This window comes from Poromitra crassiceps, assembly GCF_964638095.1.
Source record: "Poromitra crassiceps genome assembly, chromosome: 13".
NCBI classification, from domain to species: Eukaryota; Metazoa; Chordata; class Actinopteri; order Beryciformes; family Melamphaidae; genus Poromitra; species Poromitra crassiceps.
The window spans coordinates 13942259-13969932 of record NC_139644.1 but is presented as its reverse complement, the minus strand read 5'-3'; the positions used below and the strand labels follow the sequence as shown (position 1 = coordinate 13969932).

At 46.0% G+C, this 27674-nt stretch overlaps 1 protein-coding gene across 1 annotated transcript in view; it reads left to right on the top strand.

Moving 5' to 3' along the window:
• Window positions 1-2827: 2827 nt before the first annotated feature.
• Window positions 2828-27674, top strand: part of crebbpb (CREB binding lysine acetyltransferase b) — a gene marked incomplete at its 5' end in the record, with an annotated part of 86138 nt that continues 61291 nt past the window's right edge. The window contains one exon of the mRNA XM_083649853.1: window positions 2828-2915. Coding sequence (XP_083505979.1) covers window positions 2828-2915 — 88 coding nt within the window. The remainder of the gene's footprint in view (window positions 2916-27674) is intronic.

Sequence of the window (27674 nt, the reverse complement as noted above, 5' to 3'; positions counted from 1 at the left end):
CTGGCTACGCCTCTTGGCACGGTCTGGCTACGCCTCTTGACACGGTCCAACAACGCATTAAGAGTTCGTGTGTGTCAGTTCTGCCCAGGCTAAGAGCCCCTATCTCGGGTACCATAGACCCAGGCAGGTCCCCTTACCTCCACACTGCCTCTGCCCAGGCTAAGAGCCCCTATCTCGGGTACCACAGACCCAGGCAGGTCCCCTTACCTCCACACTGCCTCTGCCCAGGCTAAGAGCCCCTATCTCGGGTACCACAGACCCAGGCAGGTCCCCTTACCTCCACACTGCCTCTGCCCAGGCTAAGAGCCCCTATCTCGGGTACCATAGACCCAGGCAGGTCCCCTTACCTCCACACTGCCTCTGCCCAGGCTAAGAGCCCCTATCTCGGGTACCACAGACCCAGGCAGGTCCCCTTACCTCCACACTGCCTCTGCCCAGGCTAAGAGCCCCTATCTCGGGTACCACAGACCCAGGCAGGTCCCCTTACCTCCACACTGCCTCTGCCCAGGCTAAGAGCCCCTATCTCGGGTACCATAGACCCAGGCAGGTCCCCTTACCTCCACACTGCCTCTGCCCAGGCTAAGAGCCCCTATCTCGGGTACCACAGACCCAGGCAGGTCCCCTTACCTCCACACTGCCTCTGCCCAGGCTAAGAGCCCCTATCTCGGGTACCAGACACCCAGGCCAGCCCCCTACCTCCACACTGCCTCTGCCCAGGCTAAGAGCCCCTATCTCGGGTACCATAGACCCAGGCAGGTCCCCTTACCTCCACACTGCCTCTGCCCAGGCTAAGAGCCCCTATCTCGGGTACCACAGACCCAGGCAGGTCCCCTTACCTCCACACTGCCTCTGCCCAGGCTAAGAGCCCCTATCTCGGGTACCAGACACCCAGGCCAGCCCCCTACCTCCACACTGCCTCTGCCCAGGCTAAGAGCCCCTCTCCTGGGTACCACAGACCCAGGCAGGTCCCCTATCACCACCCATCCACTACCCAGGCCTGGAGCCCCTCTCCTGGGCACCAGAGACCCAGGCAGGTCCCCTATCACCACCCATCCCCTACCCAGGCCTGGGGCCCCTCTGTCAGCCACCAGACACCCAGGCAAGTCCCCTATCACCACCCATCCACTACCCAGGCCTGGAGCCCCTCTCCTGGGCACCAGAGACCCAGGCAGGTCCCCCTCCACTACCCGCCCTGCCCCTCACCTTGCCCGGGTACCACACCTCCGGCAGAGACCCCCCACCTCCAGGACCTTGCGCACCAGGGGGTCCTGTGCCCCCCACTCTTATAACGCAATATCCACTCCAACAAGGGGATTATTCCTGAGAATAATTTTAATATTGATTGTAATTCTTGCCATTTTTGTAATACAGAGATAGAGACAACAGATAATTTATGTTTTTCACTGGATTAGCTACTAGCTTTTGGTCTAATTTGAATTTATGGATTAAATATAGCATTGATGCACTACCACCATTTATACTTGAAACTGTCAAATTTTGAATATTCATTGAAGGTAAAAAAAAATAATTTTTAATGAACAATGTAATTATTTTGACCAAATATTTTATACAGAAATGTAAATACTGTATAGCAAAACTCTACTCTGTCTACAACCTTTAAAAAGGATTTAGAAACATTTTCCAAATCCATAAAATATACATATGAAAAACAAAATGTGTTGGGTGAGTTGAAAACGAGCCTAACTACGCTCAGTGTGGAAGATAGAAAGCATAATTGTTCTTGTAATTCTTTAAATCAAGAGAAAAATAACGAGTATTTTATTTTGTGTGGAAGATAGAAAGCAACGAGTATTTTATTTTGAAGGGTGATGTGTATACCAGACCGTGTCAAGAGGCGTAGCCAGACCGTGTCAAGAGTGTCAAGAGGCGTAGCCAGCTGGCTCTGCGGGCTCTGCGGCGCTGCAATTATATGATGTTGCCCCTAGAGGCTACTTTACGTGCGTCCACATGACGCACGGTGGGACAGGGTTACGTCAGGGCGTCATAGCACGGCACCTCCCCTCCTCCCCCCACAGTCTAGCTGGGAAGAAAAAAAAAACTTTTTTTGTATCGGAGGAATCAACATCCGCCATCTTGACGCGGCTCAGAATCGGGATTTCTGAGGGAGCATTATTTTTAAAACCCGATTCGAGCATCCCCGACCGGGCTCAGGCGGCTTTTTCGTGCAGAAAAGCGAAGTATTTGTTCTTTCGAAGAGAATTATTGCAAACATGTGACGATTGGATGGGTTTTTGTCGTCTCGAGAGCCCCCTGTATATTTGATTTCCCTTTTAGAGAGCGCCGCTTGTCGCCGTATCTCCATTCCGAGCCGATGTATTTACCGGGAGACAGCGACGAGAAAAATAATCCGCTCCATAGAAAATATTTGTTGAATTTTGCTCTTTTTATTTAAGCCAAAACTAGATTTTATGGCTGTTCGTTTCGACTACGAAAAAAATGATTCTGTACAGACGCGAAACCGGCGATCTGCGGAGAAAGGGATTTGTCTACGCTTTGTGTAATATTTTATGATTGATTTTTATTTATTTTTCTCGAACTAAAATAATTTTTGGACGCGATTATTGAGGATAATTATGTGGGTGTTGGGTGTTGGATTATCATGGGTTGATTGTCGGCGGCGAAGCGTGGCGCTGTTGCCCTTCTTTTGAGAATTTTTCTCTCTGGGCAGCATTTCGCTAGTCTGCCAGCTAAAGCAGATAAATTGCCCCTTTACGCCCAGAAAACGTATCAGTTAATACGTGCCAGAAGGTGACAAGTTGGACGGACCCTGTTTTTTTTTCCTGCATCACCAACCACACCGAGCAGAATGGCTGACAATCTGTTGGATGTTGGACCCCCCAATGCAAAGCGACCGAAGCTCAATTCACCTGCGCTCTCAGCATCAGACGGTCCAGGTAAGGACAGCAGCACACCTTTTTTAAGGGGGGGATGTGCCGATGTGGTCTGTTGCTTGCAATAAGTAACGGTAATAATAATAATACAATGATACATTCATACTGGTTTGTGTTTTTGGAGCTGGAGCTCACCTTAGGAAAAATATCAATCAATACAGCAACCCTAACGCCATAATAGAAAAAAGTTCAGATGGCTGCTATACAAAATGACAATGTCATGGCAAAACTAAGAAGTAGCCTACCTATAGGAATGGTAAGTTGTATGTGTGTGTCATTGGAAATGGGGGGGGGGGGGGGGGGGAGCGGAGGAGGGGAATTACAAAAATTGCGATTAGGTCACAATAAACTGTTGAGTAACGTTACCACAGACAGTACTATCACCACAGAACATTACGACTAGGCTATTACTGTGATTTTTCAACTCGGACGCTTCTACTCCAGTAATGAGCAGCCACTTTAATTACGCTCCCCGATGTAATAATAATAATTAATAATAATAAAAACATGTTTACTACTAATCATTTTCAGATGTGAGATGTAATGCGCGGAAAACGGCGGTGTATCTTCTTTATATTCTACCTTATTTGTCCGATTATTTAGTTTCAAGCCCCCCATCAGCTTTTTTGGACTGGTGCTGTCGCTGTCTACACATCTCTATACACTACCATGTCCTCCTGTGTAACTGGACATGATGATAATGTGATGGTATTTTGATCCTGTAGTAGGGGAAACACTACTGGGTTCAAAGTGCTGGGGCAGCTAGTGTGGTAGGTAGGGTGCAGTGTCTTGCTCAAGGACACTTAAGCAGTGCAGCAGGGACTTGAACCTGCTGTGTCTGATTGAAAAATATCCTCTGTAACCAAAGCCAGTAAAGGCCTAGAACTTTTTTCTTTCAATGAAACGTGAACTTCAAATGTGAACATTGCTGGTTAAAACAAACAAAAAGCCTATAGCTATAGCCTAGCTTGTATCTGTTTTCTACCCACATCCAACTTCTGTGGCCAATTTATCTGTCCTGTCAAGGGCAAGGTAGGCTATATAATGTTACATAGCTGCAGAGTTGAGTGAAAAACTGCTACCAAGAGATATCAGAAAGTAGCCTCAGGGTCTATATCTTCACCAATCCAACCTGCAGAACAACTTCCGTAAACCAGCAGGTAGACTTGTATCATGTCAAATTAAAGTGTCCTTTTTTTTTTTTTTTACGACCGGTCATATTTTATAGCTCTAACATTGTGTGTGATTAGTTTGGTGGTCGCCAGCATGCCACCCTCTCACACATCTGTTGTACTATAACATTGTGTGTGATTAGTTTGGTGGTCACCAGCATACCACCCTCTCACACATCTGTTGCGAAGTGTGTGTGTGTTCAGTGCACATTGACATTAAATGGTCTCCTAAGGCTGGTTTCACACCGGCGACCCAAGCCTTGCCTATGCCTTGCCTTTACCCACGCTTTTAAATAGGCGTCCGTTTTAGTCAATGAGGCTGTGTACACCGGGCGCCTGAGCGTGAACCCTGCGTGTACCCACGCCTTGCCTGTGCCTTGCCGATTTTATCGAATAGGCGAGAGTTCTATTTTCACGCCGACAAGGCGCGTGCAGGCAGGCTTTTCTGTCAAGCCATGAAAGAAAAACGCGACAATATCCGTGGGAACTGGCAAAGTCAACTGAATTTCAAAATAAAATGGAGTTACAACAGTGTTGAGCAGAGAGAGAGAAAGAAAGAGAGAGATTGACGGGTGGCTATCACGTGGGGCTTTCTCCCCGTCGGCAAACAAATCTTCATGAGAGAGAATAGCGACCGAAGAAGCAAGATGGACAATGTTGTTGTGCCAGCACATATTCTTGCAAGATTACCTCTCTAAAATGTCCGACTATAGTCAGACCTGGTTATACATATCCAGCATCAATAGAACATTAAATATATCCGATTTATTTTACCTAGAGGCTACCCATGACAATTCTGGACAACACGTGAAAAAATACAGTCGGGAGAGAGGAGAGGCGCTTGTGACTCGGCTCCAGGTTCGGCGTGCAAAAGGCGCGCGGTGTGATCGCAAAAGCGTGTAACAGGTTCACGCCCAGCTCGGCGTAGGCGTGGGTTGAGGCAAGGCAAGGCGTAGGTTGTCTGTGTGAATGAAGCGTAATGTTGTTCACACACTCTTGGATACTGTTCCCGCTTCCGTGGCGGGGCCAGAAGACGTGGCTGCAAGCTAGTTTGGTTGTTATTTGATAAGCTTATTTGCCTTTCAATCTGAAGCAGACTAGAATCTTAAAGATCCCCGGGTCATATAAATCTGATGCTGGTCACCAGTTATCATAGTCATCACCTGCTGTCGAGGAGGAGGCTAGCCCTGAATAAGTTAAGTTATCCTTTATTGTCCAGGTGGAGAAATCCATCCTCTGCATTTGACCCATCCACCCCCCCACTAGGAACCTTCCTGGAACTAGGAGCAGTGGGGAAGCCTTGCAGCTTCATTCGGAAATCTGGAAAATGTCAGGGTCATGTGTGAACTGAAGTCAGAGGCGATGATCTAGAAAAAATTATTCAGGAACCCCCCCCCCCCCCCCCCCCCCCCCCCATCCTCAAAGCTTAGTGAGATTCCTGGGAGTCTTCCTGGTTCAACCATGCAAATGTATCATGCTTTTATATAGAGCGAGAGAACCAATCATACGAGACTGTGGGGTGGTGTATTTCATTCGGCGACTTGCTTGTGGTAAACGTGTTTGAAGCGGGAGAGTAAAACCGCCAAAGTGAGTCAGTGAATTATGTCAAAAAGAAGAAGTCTCAATCAGATGGTCTCTGAGAAAACAGAGCTAGTAGCCGCCCGACTAGACGATGAGATCAATATAGCCTAGGCCTACACATTAAGAGTAGGAGAACCTGGCAGGGGCTCCTCATCTGTCATTTTTCGAAAACAAAGACAAGTGACGTCTTCCCCTTTTAACGTCACCTTTAAACATCAGTCCTCGCATAAATAGGGGAAACCACGTCACTGCTGGAAAAGTTAACATGGCAATCTAAGGGCCTGTGTCCACCTAGCGTCTTTTCCTCAGGTCCAGCGTCTTTTTTCAGTTGTTTCCAATGGGGGGAGAGCGTATGCGAGCGCACACAGACGTCTAGACAAAGTGCGCTGCACCCACCGTCTATTTTCAGAGCGCTCCGGCGTTTTTGTGCGCCGGCTCCCAGCGCTCCCAGCTGAGAATAATTTAACTTTTCAGAAAGACGCTGGTGTCGGTGCTCCTTTTCTGGCAACTAATCATATGGAGAAACTATCGCAACAGAGACAGAATTGTGAATGTATGTACCTGCTCATTGTAAAGCGCTTTAGATAAAAGTGTTAGGATGATGTCATCATTCCTACTATGATGTCACAGATCACTGATGATGTCACAGGCGGTGATGATGTCATGATTCATAAGTGTCTTAAATCATGCCTCTCGGATGGTCTCACTGATGATGTCATAACACAAGGTGATGTCATATTCGGGAGTCCTCTGCAGTTGTTCATAGACTAACCTCACGACAACCTTCTGCAACAGTTCCCATCTTTCGAACCTTGCAGACTCAGCTATTGAGACTCGGTTCCTGCTCAATCCTGGGATTCCTATCTGGGTTTGGAGGGATTCAGTTGTTCTGCCAGCCTTTTGCCTAGACCGCCACCCCCCGGGGGAGAGCCTCCTGTGGCTCTGCCTTCGGGAACAGCAGCATTGGTTGAGGCTCAGCCTTTGGATTGTGCGGAGCCTTCTGGTGCTCCGCTCTCTGAGCTTGCGACACCCCCTTTGGCTCCTTCCAAGTTTGGAGCGTCCGCTGGGACTCCACCTTCGGAGCCTGCGGAGTTTGAGGTGTTGCGTCAGAGACACAGTTCTTGGTGGTCCCCACCGGACCGTGACATTGACCCTTTTGATGGTCTCATTGGACGCCAGGTGGCGCCCGTAGAGGGGAGGGTACTGTTAGGATGATGTCAATAGCGCTATCTGTCTGATGTTTTTGCTGACGATATTTGGCTGATTGTGGAAATTACATCTTTATAACCTTTTCTTTCAGTTGTAGTGCTGCACGACTTGGTGAAAAAGTAGTGATTGTGGAAAATATTGCAATTGTGATATAATAAAATAGTATCAGTGTAGGAATTTAGCCAGGGGCAAGGACAAAAATGCCGACAAGAAATCTCAGAATGCCCCTAAAAACAATGATCCAGGGAGATTTCTATAATTTTCTTTTCATTCAATTAATTTAATTTCCATCTCTATCAGACACTCAACACTTGCAAGCTGGTTGCCAGAAGAAGATGAAGAAAACACAGTGCGCTGTTGTCGCTTTAGCAACTTTATGCATTCATTACTTTTTTAAGTGCCCCCAAAATTTGGTAAAGGGTTAGGGTTTTAGACTGTCGGGGCAAAACCCCCGCCAAGCGCCATTGGCGACCGGCGAGTAGATTTCATGTTTGGCGAGTGCCTCTGAGAGGTCTGTCCGCCACACGGCGAGTGACAAAATAGTCATGTAAAACAATTAAAACTGCGGTGTGTTTTGATCTTATGACAGTCGCTCTTTGGCAGCCCCCAAGCTCTCCTTTTGCGGCATTCTTCGGCCTCATTTTCAGCATTGTTTACTGACGTCACAACCACTAGTCCGCTCACTCCACTTGCCATCAGCATTGCAGTCCCACAATAGTCATCATGTAAAATTAGTTGTTTACCATACATGACATTAGCGTACCCTCTTTAACAACACGTGTTTGTTTCTATGCGGCTCTGAGGAAGGCAAATATAACGTTAGATGTGGAGCGCCAGCTGCTGTCCATAGCATGCAGGTTGCTACTTGTAGCTCAGCTGACAGGAGTCAGACACACACATGCGTTTCACGAATACAGCAGTGTTATGATCGCATGGTCAAACATTGCGTTTAGAACACGTTATTAGGGATGCACCGATTGCCATTTTCTTGGCCGATTCCGATTTCCGATTTTTGAATAGTCTGACTTGCCGATACCGATTTTTGCCGATTCCGATTTTTTTTTCTAAAAACAACAATTGACAGCTTACACAAACGTTTTTGTAACTTTGTTTGAAAATTAAGATTCATAGAACAATTCTTACATCTAATGAGGATCCAAATAAACAATTCTTATCATTTGCATAAAGTAGGACCATCTCACTCAAACACATCTCAAAATAAAAGTGTTCCAGGTTAGGCTACTGGACAGAGCTTTTTTGTGCAAATACAATGAATACAAAAATTTTATTAAATCCAATAGTCTATATCCCACAGCTATCATGCATTTACTTTTCCAAAAGAAAACAGGTGCAACAGAACATCAAAATGATCCATGGACAAGGAGTTTATAGACTGGCTCCAGACCAGTCCTCGTAGAGGGGAAATGAGTTTATGAGTTACAGTAACGATCTTCAGTCTGAATATCAGGCAGAGTTTACACACAGTCCGAAGTTTGGTATGCATATTTTTATCTGCCATCCGAAAAAATATCGTCACGCACAGAAATCCTTGCACACTTGTGAGTCCGATGCATTTTTATTATTATGTCCGTCGTTCTCATGTCGTTCTATTTGCAATACGAAACAAATATAGTCTCTCCTGTATCAACGTTACAACATGACTTGACAGGCTGAGGCAGCAGCGCTGATGTGGAATGGAAAAGCAGGTTGGGGAATGGTTATACTGGACACAATGCTCACGTTCACCTCGCCAAGCCAGCTGTGCGCTGTGGCTGGGTGCAGCAGCACTGCTTCCCGGGGAGAGAGAGCAGAGAGAGGGGGGCCAGTGAGGTGAAGCGAGCCGCTCAGACTGGACTCCAGCCGAGCGGGACTCGGCCGCATCTCTGTCTCCACAGCTTATTTTCGACTTGCATGTGTGACAAACTGCGAGATTTGTCTACTTCACTGACGGTGAAAAAAATCCACAACGAGGAAGGTATGCTGGCGTGTGTGGTGTGGTGGCTGGGTGCCTGTCTCGATGCTTTGGGTTGCGCGCACGTCATGTGAAAATCGGCTCACAGAATCGGCTATTTAGAGTGACCGGCGCAGATCACCGATCGAGGCCGATCACGTGAAAATCGGCCATTTCCGGTCACGTGCCGATCGATCGGTGCATCCCTACACGTTATCACAACAAAACAGCTAGGGATGGGCATTTTAAGCAATTTAAATACTCGAGTACTCTCCTTCTATTATGAACGAGTGCTCGAGTACTCACACGGGGGGCGCGGGCTGTGTGATTACTATGGTAATGACTGAGCAGGGGTAGTCTGCTGTGGGGCTGTTCACACATAACGTTTGCATTTTTGCATGGAAAAAGCGCTACCTGGAGCATTTTTTGTCAGGAGAGGGACTGACTGTGATATTAGGTGACGATAAGCTAACATCTAAAGCCTACCTTTAGACAGTATCTCCGATGGTTGGATTAGCGCTTTGGAGCAGACAAGTTGTGAAACAAGCGAAGGCATTTGATTTCCAATACATGTCCATTGTTGGTGAATAGTGATCACCATGATGCGATTGTCTCCCAAAAAGTGATTCTTTCTCCACATTTCTTGTGACTAACGTTATGGGAAACGACAGTGTAGTCAGTAAACTAGTGCAACGTTTTGAATGAGTTTTATCGGGCGTGCGCTATGAAGAAGCGTGCTTCTCATTCGGGAGAATTATCTCCAGTCACCATTTTCGGGAAGAGCTGGAAAACTTCCTGTTAAAACTTTCAAAATAATGTTACTTAAACAAAAGTAAATAGATTATTGATGCACGTTGGAGGAGATGCACGTTGGAGGAGAAAAGGTATTTCAACGAATGAAGCAGCATCCTTGTATCAAAATACTCGTGATGTTATATGGCGTGAAACTGTGGCTGTAACGCATTACTCAAAATAAATAAGGTTACAATAAGCGTTTTATTTTGAAAGCAACAAAGCGGATGACGTACTTGTACATTCTGGCTGACTTGACGCCCGGCCGTGCAGTTGCTGCTGGTTGCTGCCAGATCCACATGACGATGCGTGCGTAGATCTTCTATACCATTTTTAAAGGGGTGGGGAGTGGGGCGAGTACCCGAACAGCAGAAATGTTACTCGAATACTGACGTTATGAACGAGTGCTCGAGTACCCGAGTACCCGAGTACTCGCGCCCATCCCTAAAAACAGCATGTGGTACCACTGAGTAGCTTTTTACAGCTTCTGGCTGTGTAACGTCCGCAACCTCGCTCTGTCTGTCTAAGTTACCCGTGTCAAGAGACTGCAGGTTAGCTAGCAACACAGACAGGAAGTTAGGCCAGCGTGAGGTAGGAATGGGACAGGAGGATGGGCTATTCTGCCTTCAGAGTAAAAGCGAAAATTGTGTAACTTCTGAAAGAAAAAAAATCTTTTTTGAGCTGTGCAGGGCAACAAATATTTAGAGAAGTATAACTGTATAAAAGTACAATAGTATAAACACAGTACACCAACAAAAAAATAAATTTTCCATTCCCTCCCCATCTTTATTTTTTGTTTTTGCTCCAAGTGAAATGTTTTATGGTCACTCACTCACGATTCAGTAGGTCACGGGTTGGCTTGGTTCCAGCCTTAAAACTCGTTATATAAGGATTTTTCTAAATGTCACGTGGCTCTTCAGCACCATTGGCGCCGAGCATTTCAGTTGGAGCGGCTCCCTGCGTGTCCACTCTCACATGCCTCTGCAGCTGTGAAGCAACAACGCTAGCTAGCAAGCTAGCAACCTACACGCTGAAAATGGCAAATTCTGACGAAGATTTGGATTGTGCAATAAAGCAGGCCTGCTTGGTACTTTTGGTGGATGGTTGTTACTTTAGCCTGGTAAACCAGCCGGTCACGTGAGCTCACATTTAATTTTGTTCTACCTGACCATCTGGCCTCAAGCCCTGGAGGGTATTTGCAGAAATTGCAAAGCGTTCTAGCCAATCAGCGACCCGCCTCATAGTTGACATCGTAACCGGCCAATCAGGAACACCGCTAGCAAAACAACAATGGCTGCCTCCTTCCTGTCCGCCTCGAGGAGTAACGTCAAACAACAAGTTTAAACAGCCATGCAGTGCAGTTATTGCAGAAATTAATTAAACAAGTACAGGAGTATGCAACATTGGAGTTTCTCAGCGAAAAATATGTTTTTGCCGTTCTCTTGGGTTTGGGATTTGGGTTTGACTGGATCCAACGCTGATTGGCTGAAGGAGTTGTCTGTCAAGGCAAGTACACCCGCGTAACTTCCGGCCACGTGAAAGCGAGACCTTCTGGTAGAACGAAATGAAATGTTCATGTGACCGGCTGATTTACCAGGCTAGACGGTTGTAAAGATAACAGAGCCTTTTCCCCCACTATACCAGTCAGAGTGAGAGTAAATCCCCTTTTAGACTGGCCAAAAATCCCACTAATATCCACAAACTAGTGGCATTTTCTTCAGTCTAAAAGTTTCCAAGCCGGGCCGTTTAGCCGATAAAGCGACCCTGCAAGTTAGGTGGGTTTTTTACGCGACGGCTCTGCACGTCACGGCGATATAAATCTTGGCGGTGGTCCAATGTGTGATCTTCCGACCTTGCTTCTCATCCTCCTGATTTGCCGCCCCTTTTCCAGCGTGAGTCAGTAGATTCAGTGATTCTCACAGGCTGAAATGTGACTTTCTTAACTCATTCATGGCCAGTTTAGGACTGCCAATATTTAGCACAGGCCAAAGATTTTCATAATTGTTGGTCATCTTTCAAGACCCACAGTAAATTATCTATTAGCACCAAAGTGATTTGCAATACCTCAAAATGAAGATGTACGTCTCTGGGTTCACCAGGAAAAAAAAAGTGAGCTTTTAGCATGTTCTGTACTCTACTTATAGCCATTTATATACACCCTGTTTTCACCAAAAAGGTCTCTCGGAGAAGAGAAACAGCAGAAAAGGCAATTTTTGTAAAAGAGACAATCTCAGGCAGAACTCGCTCTCAATTCTTTTATTTTGAACTGTATTGACATCAGACATGTAAATATTATTCATTATGACACAAATGACAAAAATATATATATATATATATATGAAGTGCTTTTTTTACATTCAACAATACAGTTTACTCAGTGTGAGTGAGTGTGCAGACAGACAGACAGACAGACAGACAGACACACAGACAGACACACAGACACAGACACAGACACAGACACACGCACACACACACACACACACACACACACACACACAAACACACACACAGAGAGAGAGTTCTGTCCACAGCTGCTGCTGGATCGCACCTCCTTCCCCCGCAAATTAGCATAGGAGGGGAACACCTAACTGGTTTGAGATCAGCGTCTAGCCTCCTCTGCCTCTGCTCGTTTTCCTCCTCTCTTTCGGGCTGGGACGAATGCTGCGACACGACACAGGAACGGGTCCGGCTTGGCTTTGGGACCAGGCGCTGCTGGAACCGGATCGATCATGTTCGTCACGGGTTTGACTAGGCAATCCAGGTTCGCCCTGCAGCAAGGCGAGCAGTGCAGCGCGCCGAGGGGCGTTTCAATGGCGTTTCTCCTCTCTACAAGGAAGCGCGTTTCTCTGTTTTTCTTCCTTTCCTCCTTCTTCCTCATTTCAAACAACAGCTGCGGTATGTGTTTGATAACGTGCTGTCGGCTTGACTTTGAGGCTAGGGACCTGAAAACATGTCACAGGCTGGGGAAGTGTTTGAACTACGCGCTGCACTAATAAAAACAAAAACACGTCAAACACGTCTTTGGCGTGGATGGCTATTTCTGATAACACGTCAAAGACGTCTTTGGCGGTGAATGAGTTAACAGTTAATTTTACATTGATGGAATATGGCGAGAGAAAAAAAGTGTCTCTCGTCATGCACAAGTGCAGTGCCCCCCACACAGCCCAGCCAGCCCAAGGCGCATAGACTGCGTTAAGTCAGCCAGAATGTAAGTAGCTCGTCCGCTTTAGCTCTTTCAAAATAAAGCCCTCGCTGTAACGTTCACATTTTGAGTAGTCTCGCTGGCCAGCCTCCTCTTCCCTCCGTCCGAGGAGTCTGGCGCCGCAGGTCTCCATAACTGGGATAAACCCTCCCCTGCTCTACTCTGCTCTGTGCTCTCCCATTTGAGTGACTGTTTAGGTGGCAGACGGATGTCTGCTCCCGGCTTATTACAAACTCTGTCATTGGCTCCGACCATGTCAATCAGAGCAGCTTCCGCTCCCTCCTCCCTGTGTGTCGCTGTAAATAGTGCCCTGCCGCCGCAGTGAAAACAACAACGCTAACTAGCTAGCAAGCTAACGGCAGAAACCTACAGACTAGCTCACTATTATGTAATCTTAACATCAAAACGAGTATTTTGATACAATGTTTGCTGCTTCGTTTGTTGAAACACCTTTTCCTCCTCCAACGTGCATCAGTGAGGCTATTTACTTGTTTAAATCACATTAGTTGAAATTTTTACCCGGAAGTTTCCATTTTGTTTTGGCTGGTGGACAGCTGCATCTGGACAGCCTTGAGAGAAGAAGGGAAAAGGGAGGGGGAAGAGACAGCCTGCAGCGGTGGAGCAACACCGGTTGAGTGCGCGATCTAAAAGTTTAAAAGTCGATGCTGCTGCTGCTAGTGCTACCCCCTGCTTCTTTGCTGGGTAACAAAAACATGTGTACTGGGACTTTTCATGTAAAAAAGGTATAAGAGGAGCCAGACTCTCTCCTGTGCTGGTACAGTGCGAAACGGATATAGTCTGGCCAGCGAGACTACTGCCTTACCAACCCACGAGGGTCGCAGGTTTGAGCCCCCGTTTTACCTCCAGCATACACAGGCACAATTGGCCGTGTCTGTGGGTGCCGGATTAATGGTATGTGCCTCCTCTGGTAGGTCTGGATTAATGGTATGTGCCTCCTCTGGTAGGTCTGGATTAATGGTATGTGCCTTCTCTGGTAGGTCTGGATTAATGGTATGTGCCTTCTTTGGTAGGTCTGGATTAATGGTATGTGCCTTCTCTGGTAGGTCTGGATTAATGGTATGTGCCTTCTTTGGTAGGTCTGGATTAATGGTATGTGCCTCCTCTGGTAGGTCTGGATTAATGGTATGTGCCTCCTCTGGTAGGTCTGGATTAATGGTATGTGCCTTCTTTGGTAGGTCTGGATTAATGGTATGTGCCTCCTCTGGTAGGTCTGGATTAATGGTATGTGCCTTCTTTGGTAGGTCTGGATTAATGGTATGTGCCTTCTCTGGTAGGTCTGGATTAATGGTATGTGCCTTCTTTGGTAGGTCTGGATTAATGGTATGTGCCTTCTCTGGTAGGTCTGGATTAATGGTATGTGCCTTCTCTGGTAGGTCTGGATTAATGGTATGTGCCTTCTCTGGTAGGTCTGGATTAATGGTATGTGCCTTCTTTGGTAGGTCTGGATTAATGGTATGTGCCTTCTCTGGTAGGTCTGGATTAATGGTATGTGCCTTCTTTGGTAGGTCTGGATTAATGGTATGTGCCTTCTTTGGTAGGTCTGGATTAATGGTATGTGCCTTCTCTGGTAGGTCTGGATTAATGGTATGTGCCTTCTCTGGTAGGTCTGGATTAATGGTATGTGCCTTCTTTGGTAGGTCTGGATTAATGGTATGTGCCTTCTCTGGTAGGTCTGGATTAATGGTATGTGCCTTCTCTGGTAGGTCTGGATTAATGGTATGTGCCTTCTTTGGTAGGTCTGGATTAATGGTATGTGCCTTCTCTGGTAGGTCTGGATTAATGCTATGTGCCTTCTTTGGTAGGTCTGGATTAATGGTATGTGCCTTCTCTGGTAGGTCTGGATTAATGGTATGTGCCTTCTCTGGTAGGTCTGGATTAATGGTATGTGCCTCCTCTGGTAGGTCTGGGCACCTGTTGGGAAGGAGAGGGGGGGGGGGCTTGGGGGAATAGCGTGATCCTCTCACGTGCTATACGTTCTGCTGCTGAAACTCCTCACTGTCAGATGAAAAGAAGCGGCTGGCGAATGCACATGTATCAGAGGAAGCTAGTCCACAGCTCTCCCCAGATCAGAGCAACGACCGAGACAGCAAGGGGAAATTGGTCAAGTACAATTGAGAAAATGTGGAAAAATATGAAAATAATTGGGGGGGCAAACGACATTTAGCCCACTTCATAGACAAGACTCAAAAGCAAGCCTACACACAACTGAATAGACCAGCTTCTTCATCATCATCTTCTTCTAATGGCTTTCTGGCAGACTGGATGCCTTGTGGCACATTGCTGCCTCTCACAGTTGGATGGTCTCACTCTAGACCCGGGTTCTTCTTCTTTCAAGTTTCCGGTGTTTCTCACACCTCCTCAATCTTGGCTGTTGGCGCCTCGTCTCATGTTCCTCCGCTCCTCATCCCTCCTGAGCAACACACCTTCACCTTCGTGAAGGGCTCCTCCGTTAAGAGAGATTTCAGCAGCCCAGGGGCGGAAGCAATCGTCTGCTTCCAAAAACCTTCTCCTCCCTTAGCCCAGCTTATGGCCAATTTATTATGAGCTGGCTTGGCCAGGCTTAGAAAAGAAGCCATCAAATAGTACAGTTTGATTGGCTTGGATGCTGGCTCACAAAGTCACGTTTGCTAGTGCCATCGTCCATTATGGGCGATATGACGGAGAGCAAACACGCCTCCCTCTGCCACGTCCAGCCCACCACACACTGAGGTGTCCCTTAATGCCACAGATGGACATGCCGCATGTCTTTATGTTCATGTGTGACAGTCCTTTGATGACACTGCAGTCTTGTGTCAGTGTGTCTCCGTGCCCATGCTCCATGCCCCACAGGCCAGTGTCGGTCGGCCTTGTTTTCATTTGTATGGCTGAGTGAATGTGTCGGCGCCTGTGGTGAGAAAGGAGTACCACACTCTTTAGCCCCTCTGCTCACCTAGCGGGCTTCCCTCCTCCCTCTGCTCACCTAGCGGGCTTCCCTCCTCCCTCTGCCCTGTGTGTGTATGGGGCACCGACCCCTGAGTGAGCATTATTCAGCTACGTTAGCATTAGCACAGATACAGTCGAGCGTTAAAAAATGCTGCCTTGTTCCACCAGCTGGGGAGAAAGCAGCGGCAGACGTTGGGCTGGTTCCGCCGGCTCATATCTGGGCTGAAGCGGAACTGATTGAGAGGAGGAGCAAAGGTGTGTGTGTGTGTGTGTGTGGGGGGGGTGTGGGGGGGGGGGGGGGGGTGAGAGACACCACTGGATGTGCCAACCTGGAGTGGAGCCCCACACCTGCAGCCCTGCCCTGGCTGCCCCCCCTCTGTACCCCGGCCTCACACCTGCAGCCCTGCCCTGGCTGCCCCCCCCCCCCCCCCTCTGTACCCCGGCCTCACACCTGCAGCCCTGCCCTGGCTGCCCCCCCTCTGTACCCCGGCCTCACCTGCAGCCCTGCCCTGGCTGCCCCCCCCCCCCCCTCTGTACCCCGGCCTCACACCTGCAGCCCTGCCCTGGCTGCCCCCCCTCTGTACCCCGGCCTCACACCTGCAGCCCTGCCCTGGCTGCCCCCCCCCCCTCTGTACCACGGCCGTTTTGCCCCTTCTGTTCCCCACCGAGCTCTCCCATCCACAGGATACTAATATCATCCGGGGCGAGACTGGCCGACTTTCGAAACAGCGGGGGGGATTTTCATTTGAACCTCTTGTGTCCGTCTGCAAAAGCTGAAGAAAAACACTTTTACCTCTCTCTCTCGGCCCTCCTCTCTCAGATGGCGTAGCCTCTGCGGAATTCTCCGTGTCATGTTCTCTGAACGGCCTGTGGTTGTGTCATAAATGCACTGCAGCAAATGACTGCATGCCCAGCGTGGCAAGTGCAGCAACGTGCCACTAATTCTGCACATCTTGAAGTCATCACACCTCCTCTCATAAAGCACCATCATAAAAGTTTTACGCAAGTATTGCCAATCAAAGGCGGGCAAACTTAACCCGCCGTTGGGCCTCCTTGCGTAGCCTAAATGTGGCATTAAATGTCATGACATTATGTAGTTTTTTCACTCATACCGGACTGATGAAGAAAGAATGTATCCTGACCTGGAGTGGCACGTTCTCGGACTGTGCTTAAATTGTATCTTTTAAAGCTAATCTGAGACACAACTTTAGCGCTGGTACTGTTTATTTTACTGGGTTTTTAATGTGTGCTTATTAAATTTTAAACCTTGAAATCCTTTGAGAGAATGAAACAACAGACTCACTGATGACATCACTCACTGATGACATCACAATTGCTCTGGTGACATCATTCGGAAGGCAGACTGACTCACAACCCTGAGGACAAATGACATGATCACTGGCCGGCAGGCAGCTGCCTGGCAATATCTTTACCAGGCAGCCAGATGACGGATGACGTCATCAGTGATGTCAGCAGTAACACATGCTGCCTGGCATATAGAGAATTTGCGCTTGTTTTAAAGTACAGGGTTTCCGCGGGTCCTTATAAATTCTTAAAAAGTCTGAAATTATAATCATGAAACTTGACTTAAGGTCTTAAAGGCTAGCAACAGTCTCCCCATACGCGCAGTATGCAATGTTGGTATATTTTTCTCAATGGAAACTGTCATGGCGGAAGGCAGTAACAGCGCCCCTGAGACCTCTTAGCTAAGTCTGAAGTGTGGTAGTAGTTTGGTTCTTAAAAGAGTGCTGAGGGAAACTTGATGGAAGATAGTCGGGTGACTCCATCTTTATTCCAGTGATGTCATTAAGAACCCCACTTTGCAGCAAGAATATTTAATCGGTCTGCATTATTGAATGCCGACATGTCTGTTGAATCAACAGGCATGTCGTTCCCGGCAAGGACGCTTCCGTTATTTAAACAGACAACATGCACGCTCCCATCTATCTGCATTTGCGGTAGGCCTGCACGATATGAGGAAAATCTGCGATGTGCGATAACATTGTTCAAAATAGCGATGACGATACGACTTGCGATAAATAAACAAATAAAGTACTGTATGCATATTAGCTATACAGTTCCTATGTCTTTGTGCTTTAATAATGCTAACATAGACCTCAAACATAGCCTATGCCCACTGAATAAAGAAATGAAATAGACACTGACTCTAGCTGAAACTACACACACCGTGTTTGGGCTTTGGCAGAGGGGCGGAGCGCACTGTTGCAAGGGAAAGGTGTACGCTGAACACAAGACAAAATCATCAGATGCTGAGTGGGAATGCATGACGCATGTAAATAAAACCACTTTTGTTATTCATTGGGTTTCAGGCAGTCTTTGCGCATGTTCATATTGCGATGACGATGAAAATACGATTAATTGTGCAGCCCTAATTTGCGGACACTTATGAGCTAATATCTCCTGGGCATTGCCTTGATGAAAAAAACACTGCCGCTCAAAGTAAGAACCTGTCAGGACACTGGAGAGGTCTCCAATACGCACGATGCACACATTACGCATACACACCTTCCTCTTACTCACTCCACATCATGGCACCTGCGTCAGCCAGGCTTTCCTGCACTCACTCTTGGCTCCTGTTTGGCTTTATTTGTGGTACGCATTTGAATTCAGTTCCTCATAGCGCTTTTTACCTACCGCTAAATTGACAACTCGGGTGAATCAATCAATCGCTCGCACTTGGTACCCGACTGCATTTACCGTAAATTCCGGACTATAAGGCGCACCGGTATATAAGCCGCAGCACCAAAATTGACTGTTTTTTTACATATATAAGCCGCACCGGACTATAAGCCGCGGGTGTTTTGATGTTTAATTACCATATGTAAGGGTTCGTGCACAGAGAGGAATGTCGGGAAAGAGATGGCTGTTTGGGGAAGCTCCCATTTATTAACATTTCAACAAAACAAAACAAAAGTCAGGTCACTAATCCCCAGACAAAATCACACAACAATAGGCTATATGTGCAGCAAACGGCTGTAACCAGAGCAGTCAAGTCACTAATCCTCGTCTTCCTCTTCTTCCTGCGTACTGAAACCACCAAAGTCCTCATCTTCAGTGTCGGAAACGAACAGGTTCAGGGTGGCTTCGTCAACCACTCTCCTCTCTCCTTCATTGTCACTCAAAACCAACGAACTCCTCTTCGTCACTGTCGGCATCGAACAGCCTCTGAAGCCTCTGACGGCCCTCAGCGCCAGCTGTGGCGGCGTCATCCTCTTCATCCCGCAGCAGTCCAGTGTTTTGGAACCCGTTGGTGATTGTGGATGTTTTCACACTCCTATAATATTCCGTGATCTTCCTTTGTGTGAATTCGCCGAAGTTTGTGATTTTCTCCTGGTAGTCGGGAGGGAGTTGTTCAGTAGTTCTCGCCCGGACGGACAGTCCCTTTCGTCTCATGAATCGGAAGAACCAAGATGGGCCACCTATGAAATGTTCAATTTTCATTTCGGTGGCGACTGTTTTGGCCTTCAGTCGGATCTGCACCGTGGAAACGCCTCGGCCGTCTGCTCTCTGGGTCAACACCCAATCTTCAAGGGAATCTTCAAGTTCGGGCCATCTGCTTTTATGACCTCTGAAGGACTTTTTGGTCTTCTTGCACTGAGACAGTTCCTCCTGCTGCACCTTCCAACGCCTCACCATTGACTCGTCGATGCCCAGGTTACGCGCTGCTGCTCTGTTTCCCTCTTTTAATGCGAGATTGACTGCTTTCAACTTGAAAGCTGCGTCGTGTGAATTTCTGCGTACCTTCCCCATGGTAAGTGAGAGAGTGTTGCTTCTACTGCTCGTCTTGTTGTGAATATTCCTTGATCTTCCTTTGTGTGAATTCGCCGAAGTTTGTGATTTTCCTGGTAGTCGGGGGAGGGAGTTGTTGGCCGAGTGGCCGTTTGCTTACCGTAATTACCATATGTAAGGGGTCACGCACAGAGGGGATTGTCGGGAAAGAGATGGCTGTTTGAGGAAGCTCCCATTTACCGTATTACCGTAACATTTCAACAAAACAACATAACACAACACCACCTTTGTTTATTTTTACAGTGCACACAGTGTCCGCGGTGTGGTGAAAAGAGGGCAAGAGAGGAAATTAAAACAGAAGTGGATTTATAGTTAGAAAGAGTGCTAAAAAAGAGAGATTTTATTTGTATATATTTTTTTTTTTTCCTGAAAAAATTCATAGATAAGCCGCACCGTTATATAAGCCGCAGGGCCAAAAAACGGGGAAAAAGCCGCGGCTTATAGTCCGGAATTTACGGTACTTTTGTTTTAATTAGGATAATAATTTTCGTCATATTAGAACTGTGATGTTGTGATTGCAAAATATATAGTTGGAAAAACCTTTCTAAAAAAAACGGGGGGGGGGGGGGGGGGGGAAGCATATAGGCTATAAAAACGTGTCTATTGTTGTCAAGGATGGTGTACAAGGTGGGCCGGTCTGGGCCAAAAATGCCAGGGCCACTTGTCCCAATCCAGGCCTGCTTACGACAGTTGCTTTTTTTTAACGCATATTAACTGAGTACCTATAGCGATATGTAAATAGGAGATTTTTATTTTATTTTAGTCTTCTACCATAGAAAAGTCAAATGGCACCCAAGATGCCCAAAATGTGCCCAGATCAGTTTCGCCTGGGCCTACATGTAGTAAATCATCTGTAAAATTGCTCTGGTTCACTTTCTAATGATTTGCTTTGATACAAGCACTCATAAGATATTAGTCTATTGCTCCATATAAGAGTTTGGCTGCCAACTAGGGGTGTCACAATATATCGTCCCACGAAATTTCGCGATAGTAAAACGTCACGATATGTATCGTTGAGATGAAATCTCATATCGTGATTTTTTTTTTTTTTTTTTTTTTTTTTTCCAAAAGTAGACAAAGAAACGTCTTTGTTTGTTGAAGTTCAATGTGTGGAAAGTAGTTCAGTTGAACAAGTCTCTGAAGAGACACATGAGAAGTTATACAGGAGAGAAACCATTCAATTGAGTTTCTGGCAAAACTGTTTACTTGACAGGAAAAACTGAAGATACATAAAAAATAGACTAAGAAAAGTCTTGTTGTTTGAGTTTGAAGAAAAACTGAAGATGCATAATGAGAATTTATACTGCTGAGAAACCTTTTAGTTCAAAGTAAATCTAAGTGACGGTGTAACTCATTCTATTTCAAGATAAGCCTTATCTCCAATCTCATGTTTTTTCTAGTTGTTATTGTAATAACAATTTCCCACAACAGCATGTTTTGTATTTGTGCATTTCAAATAAAATACTACTTTTCCAGTCATATATTGTCATTATTCAAGTTTAAAAAAATATTGTTAAAATCGTATCGTATCGTATCGTTATCGTGAACCCAGTATCGTGATACGTATCGTATCGTGAACTGAGTGTATCGTGACACCCCTACTGCCAACCCATGATTTTCAGGTGCATAACATCCAAAATAGTGTTGTTGTTTTTTGGCGGAGCTTGAATTTTAATTTTTTTGCCATGTTCTAGCTGATTTTACTCTGATACAGTACATTTGTAATTGATTCTGACACTTCTACAGCAATCTCACAGGTGTTGGCTAGCTTTTGAAAAAAATAATTTTCAGAAAATACCCTGTAGTTGTGGAGATATGCTCCATTCAGTTCGGGCATGTCATTTTCGGCAGGTGAGCTGAAAAATAGGCTTAGGGATTAACAGGTTAATTTTGATGTATGTGGAAATGTTATTTCAAAAGCCTGGAAAATAAGACAAGATACTTTATTTAATTAACATTTATGTTTTTCATTTTCTATCCCCCCACATTCAAACTAAGAGCTCTACTCTAGATGGCCTGAGGTGCCAAATATAATGGCTGTTTGTTTTGTTTTCTTTATCTCCTTGATGCTGTCGTTGATGCTATCAGTGTTGGTGATGATGAGAATGTTGTCGTTCAAGTTGTTGATGGTAATTCTGATTTTGTAATTTGAATATTAATGTATAGTCTACAATTATGTAAGCCTATATGCTGCACTATGGTTCTGGCTATGAAGCAATCAATGGTGTCTTGTAAGCCCATGCGGGCTGGGCATACTGAAGTATGCATGACACAATAATAAAATATTACCTTACCTTACCTATTATTTTGGCCGGTAAAAAATATGCGTGGCCTGTGTTTCTTTTCCATCTACCCGCCACTTGGCCGGTGAGTCAAAAAATTAATTTGGTCCTTTGGGCCCTGGTAAGTTGGCTGTTTATCTAAACTATAACCCTGTTGTATGTTCAGTCTTATGAATACATAAGGTTTTAAGGTTACAATGTTATAACATTCTGATTATCACACCAAATATTACCCAATTATATAAATATCTGACCACGAGCATGGCCCGACCCGGGCTCGAGGAATTAAAGGGAAAGTTTGGCCCGCGGGCCCGATGGGCTGGGCTCAAGTTTGGGCAGAGAATCCAACCTGAAGGGCTGATGGCGCACAATTGCCAACTGTGATGTCACTTGGGCAGTTGTGATGTCATCAAGATGTCACTCGAGCAACTCGGACAGTTGTGATGTCATTAGTAATGTCATAAATGTTAGGTACAAGGATTGTATCAATAATAATTTGAAGACTATTAAACTTACAACATCCCCTCCAAACATGTTTTATAATGTACAGTATTCACCTTATTCTTTGCCCATACAAGGACGCTTCTGCATGACGTCATTTTGTAATCGTCGCTCCGTTTTAGACACAGAAGTAGATGACGCCTACCGTAGTCATTTTTAGACTTACCAAAAAGCTCTTACCAAAAAAAAAAAAAAATATATATATATATATTTTTTTTTAATAAAGTTTTAATATTTTTTCGGATGAGAACATTCCAAATATGTGACCAGTTTATCAGAATAACGCCTATTTGGAAATATTTAACGAGCAGCGAGGACTGGGAGCGCTGGCTGTGCTGGCCGGTCGGATTAGCTATCTGTCAAACCCTACTGTAGGCTACTGTCTGGCAGTGAGAAAAAACACTGTCGACATGCTTTTGTAAACGTTAAATGCCGACCGGGTACAGCCATCGGCTCCTCGCAGCAGTAACGCTATGAACATATACCGGTAACTGAAGTTGGCCGCAGTGTAGCTTCATACTAAAACTTCATAGTGACGTTTTGTTTTGAAATTGGCCGCCAACTAGCGCTGATCCGGAAGAACAAATACAATTGTGGGTAAGACGGAAGAGAGAAAAAGTGGGCGTGGTGAATAAAGACTATACGTTGGTAGTCTTTCAAGCCAGACTGTCTCTTCTACATTCTGCGAATGCAGCTTAAACAGTCTGTACTGTAATTCACGCCCACAGAACATGGACAAAGGAAGTTGGGGGGGAAAAACGCTTCAGACGGGAGGAAGTTTTACCCGATGCAGGTGATTGGAGAAATACGAACGGATAAGGCGGGACATCCGCTCATAATTCTCTTTAGGCGGGACGTGATGTCACTCGGACAATTGTGATGTCATCAATGATGTCACTCGAGTAATTGTGATGTCAATAGTGAATGATGTCATGAGTGATGTCATCATTGTATGATGTCTTCATGTCAACACACACTTCTTGCATTTGAGATGTCGTTGAGGTACGGTGACAGAGCTGAAGGAATGGCTGCTCAAGCACAGCATGACATGGGGCAGCTTCACGATGCCACCTGGGCAGGGGACCTGGACAAACTGTGGACCCTGCTGCAGGAAGAGCGCTTCAGAAGGTGGATCAATAAGCGGTGTTGTGGTGGGAGCACCCCTTCTGGAACGGTTATGCTGCCTGTGCCACCTACCTAATCACCCAGGGAGCCCAGGTAGACCTAGCTGATGACGTAATCCACACGTCTCTCTACTGGGCCGTGTTCACCGGTCACCTGGACTGCGTCCAGATCCTCCTGAAAGCTGGGGCCGACCCCGACATGCACCTATACGGCCCTGTCTACTGGGCTGCCCGGGCGGGAAGGCTGGACATACTGCAGGAACTCATCAGGTTCCGTGCTGCTATTCCTGTTGACATAGACAGCGATCGCACCCTCTGGAGGTCTCCTCTCTACATCAGCGCCGTGCTCCGCCACCTGGACTGCTTCTGCCTGCTGCTGGCGTTCTGACCCCTAACGTGGCTTCTCGCCTGCTGCGTGAGGTCTTGGGGCTCGGGTGCGACGCGGCCTTCGTCCAGCTGCTCCTGGACCATGGCGCTAACCCGGCCCTGGTGACCTGGAACCAGGCACAGCTGGAGGAGATGGTGGATCCCGAAGCACTCGGGGTCTTTCTGGAGGCCAGGAGTCTGGCCCCACGCGTGTCGGATCCGGATCCGCCAAGCGCTGGGCAGACATCGCCTGAACCAAGTCCACTCCCTACCACTACCACAAGTGATGAAGGACTTCATACTCTACCAAAACTGACTTGATGGACTGTCAGTTTATGGCATTAAGTGGCTTTATTTACCGAAGGCTGCAAGTCAAACCTTCGACATATACAACAAGGCTTCCGATGTTTTCAGCAACCTCAGCCAGTATCTACCAACAATAGATGACGCCGACATGATCTTGGAAAACGTTGTGGTCATGATGTATGACATGTCCAGTACAGCTGATGCTGTTGATGATGCAAGGCTGGACATGTTTGCTCAGAAGCAGTGACCATATGAAGCCATCTCTCCTAAGCTGCTCTACTCCAGCATGTAAAGCATGCTGCCTACCAGGCTGGATGGATATATGGGCTCAATCATTACTTTGTCAACCAGAAGCACAAAGTCCTTCTGTCTGGGGCTGGATCAAGAAAGGTGTTCCAGATCTTCTGGCAATGATGGCTCCTCGAGTCCTCAACACACTCAGTCACTCACTGACACAATGTTTGCACTTGATAATTTTTGTAATGAAAATTTTAGATTGTGACTTTTGACCACATCTTTTGTACATTTTGTTATTTTACTGTATGAATTTAAGATGAATTAAAAGTAATTTACTTGACATCCTTAAATGTATTCTATTAATTTGTGGTGTAGGGTTATATGGTGGCGGGGGGACGTTGAGGGTAGTAGGCCTTTCACCGATACCCCAGAAAATCTCTCTTTTTCAAAGCCCAGTGTTGGCAGGTATGTGATTGCACAGCACGGTGTAGCTGCAGATGCACATGTGAAGATTAGGCTCTGTTTCAACCCAGAGCATAAGCTTATACATGCTCAGTTTCTATAACATAACTGTTGATCCTCAAATGGTCAGATTATTCATTTTACACATGCCTTCAATGCATCATGTCATTTTTTTGCTAACATAATTTTTCTGCATATTTTTCACATTGCACACACTTAAAAAAAAAAATGCAGACTAAATGGCAGAAGGAGATATAAAAAGGATTTCTGATGTATAATTTTGAATCTTCCCATAGTTAAAAAGTCATTAACACCAGAATCATCAAAATCGCCCTGGACAGTGAAATTCTATGGTAAAAATTTATGAAATGGCAACCATCCTTTAAAATGGCCGCCATTTTGAAATTTACGTGGAATAAATCTGGCTTCTCTGTGGTCATAAATATATGGTTTGATAGGAAGATCATTCATATTGGGCAATTCTACACAAAGTTGCCCCCCAAATAGTATTTCCGGGGTGGAAATTGCGGCCATATTGGAAAAATCTAGATTTTTGCGTGGCTAATTATTTTTAATCAAAAGAACAATCCCCAAGGAGTATTTGTGGCAATTTTGGTAATTCTTTCCACTTGTGAACGATTTTACATTAAAACTGCATTTAACTCATTCAGTGCCAGCCACTTTTGGAGAACGGATGCTCCCAGTGCCAGAGTTTTCAGAGCGTTTTCAGTGATTTCTCGAGGCCCACAGAATATTGTGTGATATTACTATGTAAACACCGAACACGCACAAGAACGAGCTGGCTCTATTGTATCATCAGCAAAAAAAAGTTTATTGATACCATTTTCCGTTCTTTAGTTATGAGCCGGAGAAGATAGGTTGTTTTCAGCGTTTTCAGGCTTTTCAAATTATTAGCTGAGATAATCCGCCTTTTGTGAAATGCAGCATTTCAAGCACATTCACTGAGTCTGAAGATAATATTTTCTGATGTAGTGACGTAGTTGTTGTGTGATGCCCTGCGTGCACCACCCCCCTCCCCCCCTCCCCCCGTAAACTCCTCCCCACACTGCACACAGCCTCACGCAACCATTATATTTTCGGAGTGCTGCGTGTGTGTGCTGCTGTCGGCTCTCAGCGCCACAGCAGGGAAGAGCCAACCCGGATTGCTGAATGGTTTGGCGTCAGGGGCTGCTTTCCTGTCTGCTAATCGGGTGGAGAAACTATACAGACAGACAGACAGACAGACAGGGACAGAGGGGCTCAGTTGTGAGCGCGGATTGACTCCTGTTCGGAGCCAATGTCAGCTCCCGCGACAGAGCAAATGGCTCTGGGAGCATGCATCGGGTTGTCTTTGATCCACGGCTTTTAGGCTGTTTCTCGGACCTGTCTCTAATCTGGACTGCACCGAGCAAGCACTGTCGCCACCTAATGAGTCCGTAAAATAGGTTATACACCTCCAATAGCTACTATAGTTGTACAGGAGCTGCGGAAGGCTTTGATCGACGTCCCACCGTCAAAAAACGCATTGGACGTCGAAGGACGTCCGTGGCATTCTACGTCACTATTTAATTGGACGTCGAAGGACGTCCATGGCATTCAATGAGTTAATCTGCTCCACTATTGGTCTCGACTCAGTTTTGATTCTCCCAACTAAACTACACTCTTTTTGGTCTATTTTATTCCAATTTGTTGTGCGTCGAGGCTTAATTACATTATGCCATGAGATAATAATGTAGTTTAGACCGTTTTTTGTTTGTTTGTTTTTGTTTTGTCTTTTTGTTTTTGTTTTGTTTGTTGCTATGATATGACTAGAGATGTAACGGTATGAAAATTTCACATCACGATTATCGTGACCAAAATTATCACGGTTATCGTATTATCAAGGTATTCGTAAAAAAATGGCTGAAAATGTTCAAAAAGTACTGAAAGACTCACTGAAATCATTTTACGTTTTATATTGAAAATTCAGACCCAAAAAGGATTGATACACTCACTGAAATAATTTCTCCAAGGCTGCACTTTTGCATCTGGGAGACTGTTGCCAACTTTGGTTGATGATGGACAGTATTTACCATGTTTTTCAAAGCACTATAATCACTGTACCACGGTAATCACGGTACCACGGTTTTAATGATAATGAAAATTTTAAACGGTACGGTTATCGTAAGGAATTTTTATCATGGTTATCATTCAAACCGGTTATCGTTACATCCCTAGATATGACTAGTGTTGTCTATATGGGACCATGTTGCGTGCATAGAGCCTATTCATTGACTCCAAAATTAGCAATCAGCACCATGGACAGCACGGAGTGCTCGCATGTCAAAATGCAGATTAGCCTACTGTAAATACCGTGGGTGGCAGTCGGAGCTCCGTCTACAAACTGATTTCAGTCAAACGTTCATTATCTGTTCCGTTTTCCGTCTGGCATAACGGAAATATCGCTATTCCATGATCCAGAAGAGACACATCTCTCTACTCAGCCTGCCACCACTGTTTGTGTGCTATGTGTATCAAGGAGGGTGCTCCCAGTCCAGCTCGCTGTCACTGCCTCAGATACACACTGTCGATGATACACACACACACACACACACACACACACACACACACAGTCAGAGGCACAGAGAGAGACAGCGAGATAACGGAGAAGTCATGTTAAACATTTGAAAGTGTGCTTACGATGATGTGGACAACGCTGGTTGCGTGAAACACAGCGAGCGATCTGTCCAAGCACTGAGTGAACGTGCAAAGTGAAGGTACAAGGCGGGATAACTGCACTTTTCCACTGCCTTGCTCCTCAGGTAACGTTATGTACTAGGGATGT